This window comes from Channa argus, chromosome 13 (genome assembly GCF_033026475.1).
Source record: "Channa argus isolate prfri chromosome 13, Channa argus male v1.0, whole genome shotgun sequence".
Lineage (NCBI taxonomy): Eukaryota > Metazoa > Chordata > Actinopteri > Anabantiformes > Channidae > Channa > Channa argus.
Genome location: NC_090209.1, coordinates 9,074,185 through 9,085,493, shown reverse-complemented (window position 1 = coordinate 9,085,493; position 11,309 = coordinate 9,074,185). Strand labels below are relative to the sequence as shown.

The 11,309-nt window shown below is 40.7% G+C and overlaps 1 protein-coding gene across 2 annotated transcripts; it reads right to left on the bottom strand.

Moving 5' to 3' along the window:
• Positions 1-232: 232 nt before the first annotated feature.
• On the bottom strand, positions 233-6,695 carry spo11 (SPO11 initiator of meiotic double stranded breaks). 2 transcript variants are annotated; one of them, XM_067527492.1, is made up of 13 exons: positions 6,373-6,695; positions 5,358-5,471; positions 4,445-4,533; positions 3,942-4,008; positions 3,689-3,797; positions 3,290-3,376; positions 2,697-2,733; positions 2,465-2,574; positions 2,281-2,380; positions 1,890-1,927; positions 1,397-1,473; positions 941-1,052; positions 233-459 (listed from the first exon to the last, which is right to left on the bottom strand). In XM_067527492.1, the coding sequence occupies exons 1-13, from the start codon at positions 6,483-6,485 to the stop codon at positions 340-342; spliced, it is 1,173 nt and encodes a 390-aa protein (XP_067383593.1). In that variant the 5' UTR covers positions 6,486-6,695; the 3' UTR covers positions 233-339. The 2 variants fall into 2 exon arrangements, with proteins under 2 accessions (XP_067383593.1, XP_067383594.1); XM_067527493.1 differs by having other exon boundaries at positions 5,358-5,468.
• Between the last annotated feature and the right edge of the window lie 4,614 nt (positions 6,696-11,309).

Genomic DNA, 11,309 nt, shown 5'->3' with positions numbered 1-11,309 from the left:
AGGCAAAACTCTCCTTTAATAGGCTTTTTTGACATGTTCAACAATGCTGAAGAAATAACCATTCACAGATGAATTTGCAAGAGGTCAAAGCCAACGCCAACAAAATTGTAAACAGCAAAATCTGCACTGATTGGACAAATACAAGTATTTTAATGATTTGACACTTTTAGCATCAGTATGCAAACACAAATCAAATACTGGAAACAAACCAAATAAACCCAAATTATTTTTATTCCCTTCCCCAAAATTAGGTAGGACAGTTGCACAGAAGACAATTAATTTGTTTTGGAACCAGCTCTGGCAGTAGACCTTTCAACACACTAGGTGGCAGCAAAGTGCTCATACCCAGCCTCCATACCGTAGCTTGTTGGGTAAGTAGACACTGGTAAGAAAATCAGGAGATATAGCTGCCAACGACTGTAGTTCAGCCTTGACCTTTGACTGCCGCATCAGTTCCACCTACAGCATGATCAAAACACCATTTTAATGAGTATGTAAGAAGAAACTGTACAAACAAACATAAATGATCAGGAGTGTTTTTCTACAACAGAGACCGCACTAGAGTGGCTATAGCCTGTATCCTTAGTACCAGCAAGCTGAAAGCCCTTTAACAAACACATATATTCATCCATTTGTCACAAGAGCATATTGTTAAAACTGCATAAAATAAATTAAAACAACAAACATTTTGTCCCCAAACTGGCCCACAACAGCTATTAGGGTCTATGCAAACACACCATTATATTATTTACTGGTGTGATATCCACCCTTCAAAACCATAAGCTAAATGATAGAACCCACATGTATCCATCTGAGTCAGAGGAGATAGATCGATAGTATATGGAGTAAAATAAAGTTGTAATAATGCACTTCCTATGTAGCTTCCGCCCTTTCTTGTGATTCAAGCATTTTTCCTTTCTCTTCTCTTTTTAACACTCACCTCTTTCTGCCAGTCAGGTTGGCTGGGGAAGTAGGGCCTTTTGAGGAGACTGTTGAGTTTGCTTTCATCTCTCTTGGTGAGAGGGATCAGAGTGTCTTCAGGAACCCGCAACCTGAAGAATGAAATGGCACTTTTCAAACACTTGACCTATAAAATTTCTTTAAATTATCCAAGCCACCACTTATGATGGATGCATTCATAAAGTAGGTTTACTCCAAATTTCAATAGACTACAGACTACAATTAAATGTATGTCAAAGGCCATTTGGCCCTAAATTTGTTCAAGGGGACATATACTTAAAAGTCAACATGCTCTCAGAGGCAGTTCGTCAAAGAGGGAAAAAAAATGAGGGCAACGGCAACAGAAACCAAAACAAACAATCTAAATGTCCCCAGAATATAATCCCAATTAGAGGCAGGAGGAGGAAGTAGGAAGTAGGGAATGTTGAGTCCAAACCTCTGGATGTCAGAGGGGAGGAGGCCCAGCCACATAACGCTGGGGACGGTCAAGCTGTGGGCCTCAAATGACATGGCCTGTGGAAAAACCCATGTAGACACAAACACATGCCCAGTCACAAAGGCACAAGCACACGCACACACACACACACACACACACACACAAACAAACAGGCATATAAGCATAGTATATCTAAAAGTAACAGAGATTTAGCATGGTACCAACATAATGTGGTTATGCCCAAGCACATGTTCACAATGAAGGTAATGACCACAAGGATAATTAAGCAAACATTGTAGACATCAAAGACATGGCCACACATTCAATCAACATATTCACTCCATACGATGTCATCCCAAATACCGTGTGATGGATAATTTGCCTTTTTTTTTTTACTTAAAGAGCTGTAATTACACACCGCTAACAGAGAGATGCTGAAAAGGCCACTTCGGATAATATATAGTACAGGGATAACTAGCATAGTGGGACTCACCACGGATCCGTACTTGTAAATACACATGATCTCAATGCCTGAGAAAATCAGAGGGAGAGACAGAGACATGTTGCAATCACGAACATACCAGAGCAATTATCCTCAGAGATGTGTAACTAAGCTTAGAACAAAGTAAAGCATTACATATGTGTCTCGCCATGTAATGGGAAAAGGGTCAGGGGCATAGAGACCAAATGAACAGGAACCATCCCAGCGGAAATAATAGCCAGGCTTGGAATATGACGCACCAGACAGGTGCAAACATCTGCTGGGTTAGTGGGACATGCAATCTTATGTTGTGTGTGTGCAGAGATGAAAAGTGTTGTTAAATGTGGAACTATGCAAATTATGTGTGAGGGGTAAAGCTAGTTTGGACTCGGATGACGCGTACCATGAGGGTCAGCATCGACCAGAGCAAAGACGGGAATGTGCAGCGTGTCCCAAAGCTTTCTCACCATCAACCTGCTGTTCACATCTGGCACGCCTTTACCCTGATCCACAGAGACACACCTGTGATATAATGCAGGACACTGATACTGTTCTTTTATGAGAATGGACAACATTATAAACCACACCGTGATTATGATGCAGGGAGAGAGCTTTGTGCAGAACTCAGCATCCAGCAGTCTCTGGAACGTTGCATCCTTCTCAACTATCAACACAAACTTTGCAGATGATACAATATCTGAACACAGTCAGGGAAAAAAACAGCCTACAATATGACACTACCAAATGTGTCCAAAGGTGACAAAAGCGAAAACACATGCTTTTATAATAGGTAAACGTGCTACACCCTACAAAGGATACTTCTAATCCCACCAATGTTTGATGAAACTGGAACAGCCTAAAACAGAACACAGCCAAAATGTTATTTCGACATACAGCGGTTTGTTTTTACTTAAGAGTCAATTTTTGTTATTACGACTATTAATATATTACCAATTTACTCTATGAGACACCGGTCATAACAGTATATAGCCCAGCCAGTGACAAACGACACACAATTAGGAAGGTCATCATATTACATATTTACCAGCCATAACAAACCTTTCTTGCTCATATACACCTTTTATTGTTAGCTAGCTAAGAATAAAAGAGCTAATACTGGCCATCACTTGGCAAGCAGCCCATCTATCACAAGATGGGCACACATCCACATCTATGGTCAGTACAGACTAATCGAAAATCAACGGCTTTAGGCTTGTTCCTTCAGGGGTCCCCACAGCAGAATGTGTTCAGCACATTGATTTTTATTTTTATTTTAAACACTGGATCCCCTTCCTGCCACAACCCTCCCATTTTTGTCCAGGCTCAGGACTGGCACCAGTATCTTAGCAGTATTTACAAGTTGATGTTTTACAGGAACCCAGGTCATGTTTGTCAATAGTTTTAGGACTTACAGTTGAACTAGAATGGCAGTTAATTCTAGTGCCGTCCTCCTCTATGTAGCGCAGATCACCTGAGATTAATCCCTTGGACGTGGCTAACTGGTGACACATAACAGTGACAGTGCATGTGCATATTAATACAGGTCCATACATAAATCTGAATGTCTTTTTGAATTCAATCTTAACTGAATTTGATGTGTGAATGTAATCAGTTCTTTTCCAGTGAAATAAATCAGAACAAAATGTTTAAAACAGTGCACCAAATTAATACATTTTATATGTGTGACCTGAATCATTAATAGAAAAGCATACTGAAACAAACCAACCTTGCTGCAACGGTTCTTTGGCGTCTATTTTCTGTATTCATGTGTATAAACTGAACCCCACATCAACATAGATGTACACACTCACCACGTGAAGTGATCTGCGTGAAATCTTCAACATGCAGGAGATATCATCTACTATAACATCAACAGTGTTTTGTGACCCAAACAGCTGTGTATTATTATAATAGATGTCCCTGTAGAAACAATATCCAGATCTTCATGAGAGCACATTTAGCAAGAGAAACAAAAGATATTTCCAAAACAAACTTACAATATCAGGATCATGATTTGTATCAATTTATTTTATTTAAAATATGTACTGATGTTGAAAAGATAACCTTTTTGTAGCATATGAGTTGCTCTGCACAAGTGTGTAGATGACTGAGAGAACCTTGAGAATTTGAGCTTAAAACAAAAAGAAATGACATTTTGTTTTTAATATCCTGAATATTCATCACTTCAAACAAAGACGCGTGCACACACACACACACACGATTATGTTCTGCACGCTCAGATCACAGTTTGCATCACGTAAAAAGGCATGGAGCAAAAAACTAAAACAAAGACATTGTTTTTAATTAGGATATCCATGTGGTAAACAAATCCTTAAAAGCTTATTTCAACATTTTCTGTCTCTGCCAATTTGTCACCTAATACTTAGCCTGAATTTTACTGCTGTTTGTGGAGTTTATGCATATGTTGACAATCAATATAAATGAAAGCCAGGTGAAGCCACATTCAACTGTACCGTTTTCGACTAAAGCAATGTCAGAACAGAAATCCTGCATATCAAACAAAATGAATAAAACAATAAAAGACAGAGGTTTGTGTATCTCCTTACCAAATTTTGTGACAGATGAAGGGCAGTCACTTCTAATGGTGGTGACAGAACTTCCTGAACTCATTTGAAGCCCAACTTCACTGTCAAAACTTAAGTGGGAGGCAATGAAAGAAAGATGTATGGAAATTCAAGAGGAAAAAAAGGAAAGAAGAAAGTCTATTGAAGAAATTTGCACATGTGGTGTTTGCCACATTTACTTTTTCAGCTTGGGAAATCAGCTCCCACCTGTAATCCATCTGAAATTCCCCAAACCCTGAGGGCTACCTGTAAGAAGGCAGAAGGCCTCCTCCGTACCTCACAATCCTAATTCCTCTTTGAAATCTTTGGCACTCAATCTGTGGGTTTCTACCATTTGAAAGAGTTGAGCGAGAATGTGCTTTGAGCTGAGGCATGGTTTGATCTAAACAAGAGTAGACAGTCTGCTTTGTTCTGAGCACAAGGTTTCTGCAGGCTAGTCACTTTAAAGCTCCTTGCAAATTTGTGTCAGTGTATATAGGCTGATGCATCTCAATTCCTTATCACCCCATCATTGAGCACAGAAAGTTATTTCCGCTTTAATCTCTAACCTAAGTTAAACGTTTTTTCTTTTTTTAACCTCCTCAACGTCCGTGCAGTGTGCATGGAAATGCTTACACAAACTCGGACAGAGCGCAAATGTGTTTGTGTGTATTTGCTCTCCTCTTTAAGGAAACTAAATAGTAATCAGATCATCTTGTGTGGTCTCACCTTAAAAAAAAAAAAATAAATAAATAAATTAAAAAAAAACACTACTGAGGGTAAATGTTCATTTCTTTCGCTAGTTTTTTTTTTTTTTTAATATTGGTGCTTGTGTTTCAATTTTAAAGGTCACAGGATCACAAAAACTTGGATTGCATAAAAGTATGCACTGTACAACGTGTTTGAGCCAAGTTACCTGACGTTAGCCCAGCTGGATCTGTTGGGTACTGCCAGCACAGGGGCCTTATCTCTGGACAGACTGCTTACTATTCCTAGGATTACGTTTTCAATGCGGGTCAAAATATCCCTGCTGAAAAGATAAAACCGCCGGCAACATGATTGTTGAACAACTTTATTCTTTGTTTGTTTTTTTCCCTGCTGAAAAGAAAACATACAAGAACAAGAACATAGTCAAAACACTTATAATGCTACATTCAGCCAAATTAACTAAAAAAAAAATAGTTATGAGTCTACAGTGAATTTAGAATTCATCTGTGAATAGCTTTAAATGTTACACTGAACGTGGTTCTGAAACCTGACACCTCAACTTGAAATACCTCACAAATTAATGTGCTAATGCTAATGTTAATTTAACAAAAATCATTAATGTTACAGTTTAATGGCTTAAGATTGTCTAAAACTTCCAAAATTACGAAAGGGACAGCCACTGTACCAAAGCATATAATCTTTGCAGTATCTATGAACTTCATTGGAATCAGCAGTGGCCCATTTGCTTTGGACATGCCTCAAAACTAAATAATTTTCTTTCTTATTTATTTAGTTTACAATAGAAACATATTAACGTATTGTGTGGATTTACCGAAATCACTGCGCCCAAAATAATATTTATGCTTTATGTAGTAAATTACCTATTCCACTAAAGTTTACTGAAATAACTATGTGACTCATTATGCTGTGAAATCAAGCATTTCTAACGTTACGCTGTTTAGTCCATTAAAAATCCAAGGAGCATGTAGCTGACATTATATACTAGCATATATGTCGGTTAATGCTTTTTAATGCAGGATGTAGCTCCAGCTAGCTAATGGCATTTAAACTGCGCCTGGGGAAACCAAGCGTATGTTAGATAACGTAACTAAACGACGTCCAGCTGCATAAGCTTGGGTTTTGCTGCTGTAATGATGAAGATAAGCTTTTAGCAACACACGCTAACTAGCTCAACACAGCTAAAGCGGTGATGGTGAACTTACTGACTGACTTCTACTCCTACACGCTGGCAGGCTGTCGTTGCTTCGGCGTTGTTCAGTAATTGAACACGGAGCTTGTCAACTTCTAAAAAGAATTCTGCTCCGTGAGACCCCATAGTGTCTTAGCTAATCACCATATTGCTGAACGTTCCCGCTGAAGGTTTAAACAAAGTGGAAATCTCGCGGGTTTTACTGAGCTAAACGATTCCGTGAATTTCCAGGCGATCGCGAAAAAACTCGTTATACAATTTCAATATTTGATAATGTAACTGTAGAATGTCTCAAACAGCACTTGGAGGTATTTGTGATGCTGCAAATCCCACAAATCTTTACTTGTAACATGATAGTCCTATTAGCTTTACTTAAAGAATATACACTTTCTACACACGCAAAAAAAAAAACCCAATTCATGATAATGTCACATCATAACCGCCATAAAAGACACAATATACAGCATCCTGACCTTTTTGTATTTGTACAGGTTGCCACAGTTGAGAACAGATATACCAGAAGAACTAGCTTAGACACATAAATTCTGATGGCGAGACATTTGGCCTTGGAAATGACTGTATGTCATGTTCCTTTTCAACATAAAGGTCAGCGTTGGACCCCTTAATAAGTTCCAGGAACGTGTGTGGGCCAAGTCGCACCACATTGATGTAAGGTAGTCGGCCTACGCTGGCGCTGTTCAGAAAAATTCCCATTAACGTTCAGTAATGAGACCCTTTATGTGAGCTTGCTGCTTCTTGTTCAAAGGTGTGTCTGCTGTATGTGTGTATTTCTGTTTGTGTGTGGTAGTTTCAGTAGTGTAGGTGGGGAATAATTGGCTGTGGTTGGACTCCCAGAGAAACCAAATACATATTGTATCTGTCAGCCATGTGGAACTGATTTTTAAATATAAGTTTGATGATGGTTGTGTTTAGCAGTGCTAGCCAACATGTGTTTTAGGGCTCTGTGGGATGCTACAAATATTGCTTATTCTTTGTTCAGCAGTTCAGTTTATTGTAACAGACTGTTGATGCCTAAATGCAGCTGTTTAAAGCACCAAACATCAAAAGTACATTAAATAAATATGATGTCCTGAGGAAACCCTAAATATTGCTTCATCAACAGCTCTTCAAAACTTGTTGCTGTCCCTCAGTTGCATCATCTTGCAGTGTATCACTGTATATGACAGACTAATGCTTAGATTCTGTAAATATTAGGTCATTTAGAGTCCCCACCTTTTAGAATAGCTGGCAGGCATGCTGTGTGTGTTTGTGGAGACGCTGTAGTCTTTCTTTCACAGTGTGAAGGGCTGGCCAGAGTGTGTGGGAGCCAGGATCTAAAGAGAAGAGGTCCTTGCCCCTGACCTGACCCTGAATATTTCCCAATGTGCAGCTTTACCAAAGGTCCCCCTTTCCCTTGAGTCGCTTTGACAAGCTGCTTCCGTAGGAATGGTTCTTAATTTCGAAGTAATTGCAATCTCTAAGCGATGAGGGACAACCCATCACCCAGGCTGAAAAAAAATCTTAATTTGTGGAAGACAGCAGGTTGCGGGGGTCCTTTTTCTTCTGTTCCTGAAAGCCTAAGACCCCTGCTGTTCCTTTGGCCCAAGAGAGTTTTGTGTCGAGTGTGAGGCTCTAACCTGAGGAGACAGAGTGCAATGAGTCATGTGCTTTTCTCGGGATGAGTGTTTGTGCTGGACAGGAGGGGGGAACGGGGGGGGAGTAGGGGGCTGCAGGGCTGGAAGTGGGGGGGGGGGGGGGGGGGGGGGGGCACCCGTTGCAGGTGAGGGGGATTAGCTGCAGCTAGAGGCCCAAAGAAACTAAATACAGATCTGTCAACCTAATCCTCACAAATAGAAAACAGAGCTGCCCTCCCTTTACAATCCACATGGTTCAGCACATTCACCTCCTGCCCCCCACTCCCCGACATTGTACCTCAGGCTGTCCTGCTTCTCTGGTTCTCATCAGCTTTTGGCCTGGGCCAGTCCAGCTATGCAGGCTCTTCTCTAATGGTTCCTCAGACTGGCATCCTCTAAAGAGGAGCTGACTAATCAGCCAGGGCCCTCTCTGATTGACAGACCAACGCAGTGTTAAAGAGTGATGAGAGCAAGAGTCAAAGGGTCAAGCCCTCCCATACACAGACAAGAATCTAAATGGCACATCTGCCTATATCTGCCTATAGCTGCATGGCCCTTTATCAGGCCCTCACACCTCACTAATGGATGTTGATAAGCATGTGGCTGGCTGAAGTGACCAGCTCAGTGTCAAGCCTGGACTGTGTGCCGATGACACAAGTGACAGAGTGCCTAAGCGATAACATCCTGCAATGGATAAGCCCTACTAAGTCGGGCATTATGGGAAGCTTAACTAAAACCATATCTCTGACAGTCACACCAACCATAACTGATGGGCCTGGCAGAACTGTTGAGAGCTATGAATCAGATCCACTCTGCATTGATGTTTCTGAGTGCTATATCCGGCTGCAGAGAGACACAGTGACACGACATAACGGATAGAGGCAAAAGTAGGCAATAAGTGATACCAAGGAGGATTGCAAGGTGCAGGATTCAGATAATAAAAACATGTACAGGTATTTCTTCACAGGAATTTGTTACATACATTTGTTATGTATATTAATACGAATGTATAGTAGAAATCAACAATTTTTCCTGTTGCTGTTATCTTTTCTGTTTTTTAGTTAATATTGAGCAGTTTTATTTTTTTTTATTTTAAAACATGCCAAAAATGAATTGATATGATTAGGTATTGAAAAATGATAGTTCATAAGTGGATCAAGATTTGTTAAACTGCTATTAAACCCATACTCTAAATGGTATATACAAAGTGAACTATTTCAAAGCTGTTTCATGTATCCACTCCCTCTCTTTCTTCTTCATGTCTCACAGCTGTGTCTCATATGTTCATGAGGCCCCTGGAAGTGTGATACACCAGAAGGGGAACATTTGCAATAGCTCAGTTCCACCTGGTTAGACTGTTTTAACAGGCCACTGCTTTGTGCATTGCACACAGTACGGTTACGCCAAAAATGTAGACAAGGGTGGACAGGACAGACAAGACAGGGAGGTGGGGGAGAGGAAAAATGTGCCTCCGCCCTCTCATGTCCTTGCACCGGACCCCACACTGCTTCATTTGAGGTTCAGTTTACCCTGAAAAAAGTTTTACTGTATCATCTGTGGGTCTGCTTGGTCAGACCCCCCTCCACCGAACCTCATTCATCTCCCAGCATCCACAGGTCTTCAAAAGACTGCTGCCTGCTGCTCTCTGAGGCAACACATGAAATAAATATTAATCTGACCTCTGACCACATCCTTCGGGCACCTAAATAAAGATAACCGGGCAGATGAAAAGAACACCAACTCATAGTGAGTAGAGAAGGATAACAATATTTCGTGGAGATAAAAATTGTTTTCTTGTGTTTTGGGGGCGTAAAAAAGCTTCCAGGGATGTTTTACTGCACTGCTGTGTGGCCTTCCTTGGGGCGTAATGTCATGCTCCAACCTGTTGTGTTGTGAGTGTATTTGCACACACACTGAGAAAAGAGTCTGTCAGTGCGCTCAGGTTGCTCTGGGCCAAACTCAGAGTTTGTGCTAAATAAAGTTTAAGGGGAAAACTTGCCGAAATCAAGAACAACAGAAACAACCGTGAATGTAATTATTTAAAAGCTAATGGTTTAAAATTTGTATCATATAAGCTCTGCACTTAAATTGTTTAAGCAGCTACTTTTCTTGGTGCTGCTGGGATTAGAGTGACCACCCTCTTTAATGACTAGACAGGCATTATTAGTGTATGCTTTAATTTATTCATTTTGTGTCTTAAATGTAAAGGTAGAAGAGTTAGTAATGCTGATGGATGTCTAAACAGGCTAGTGGTTATCTGACCTAACAAAATATTGTTAGGTCAAAGAGCCATAGTGGCTGTTTTTTTTTTTTTTTTTTTTTTTTGTGGGTGTTGTCAGCGGATGGTTTAAACAGTGTTAGTTCTGCCTTTCTGCTGTACTTCTCCTTGTCAAAGGCCCCTCAGTACAGCTCACCCAGCCTGGCCTCAGCCTGTGCCCACTGTTTACTGTGGCTGTCATCAGGCCCATGGAGGCCCAAACAAAGGGGGGTCTGTTTCTATTGTCCTACCAAGGATTGCTAACCTCTTTCTGGGCACAAACTGAGCTGAGGGCTAGGGTTTGTCAGAGGAACACCAGGGGGTTTGACCTTGTCAACCTTACAGCAAGGGTACCAGAACCAGAGAACGAGCGTAAGACAATGACAGAGGAGGAAAAGAAAGTGAGAGAGAAAAAAAGAGCAAGATGTATAGTTATTACTAAAACCAAGACCCTTTCAAGCCCCCCTGTCAGAAACTGCTGTAATGTAAACACCTGCGGCCATTAGCTGATTCTATCTGAGGTACCGGATAGAAATGTTTATATGTTACAGGCTACTACTGAAGAGACATTTTAAAGCAAACAGAGGATTAGGTATACAGAATGAGTAGTGGCAGGCTATGAAAGCTTTCAGACTCAAAGCCATGTTGAATTATCATTGGAAAAAGAGGAGGGGGATGCCTTTGAAGACAAAAAACAACTACATTAAATAGGCAGGAAGGTGAGCTAAGTGTAGAGGGCCCCGAGACACACTTGGCGTCCTTTTCTTCCCCTACTCCATTTGCAATCATAGCTTGAACTGTCCGGCAGTGTCTCTTGCTCTGACATTGAAGTCTAATTTTATTGGCATAAAAATCACCTGGAAAGCTGTAGCTTCAATACATCTCAACCACAGAGCTTTTAAAGCTCCATTCTAATAAATAGGTTTTAATAGTCTGTGTAGATAAAGCAGTTGGTCCTGGTGCATGAGCCTTCTGAAATCCCTCTGTCTGTCAGCGAGAACAGAGCACTCAAGAGAGTCAGGAGTGTTCAATTAGAGTGTGGTGTTTAAGAGCTGCTGG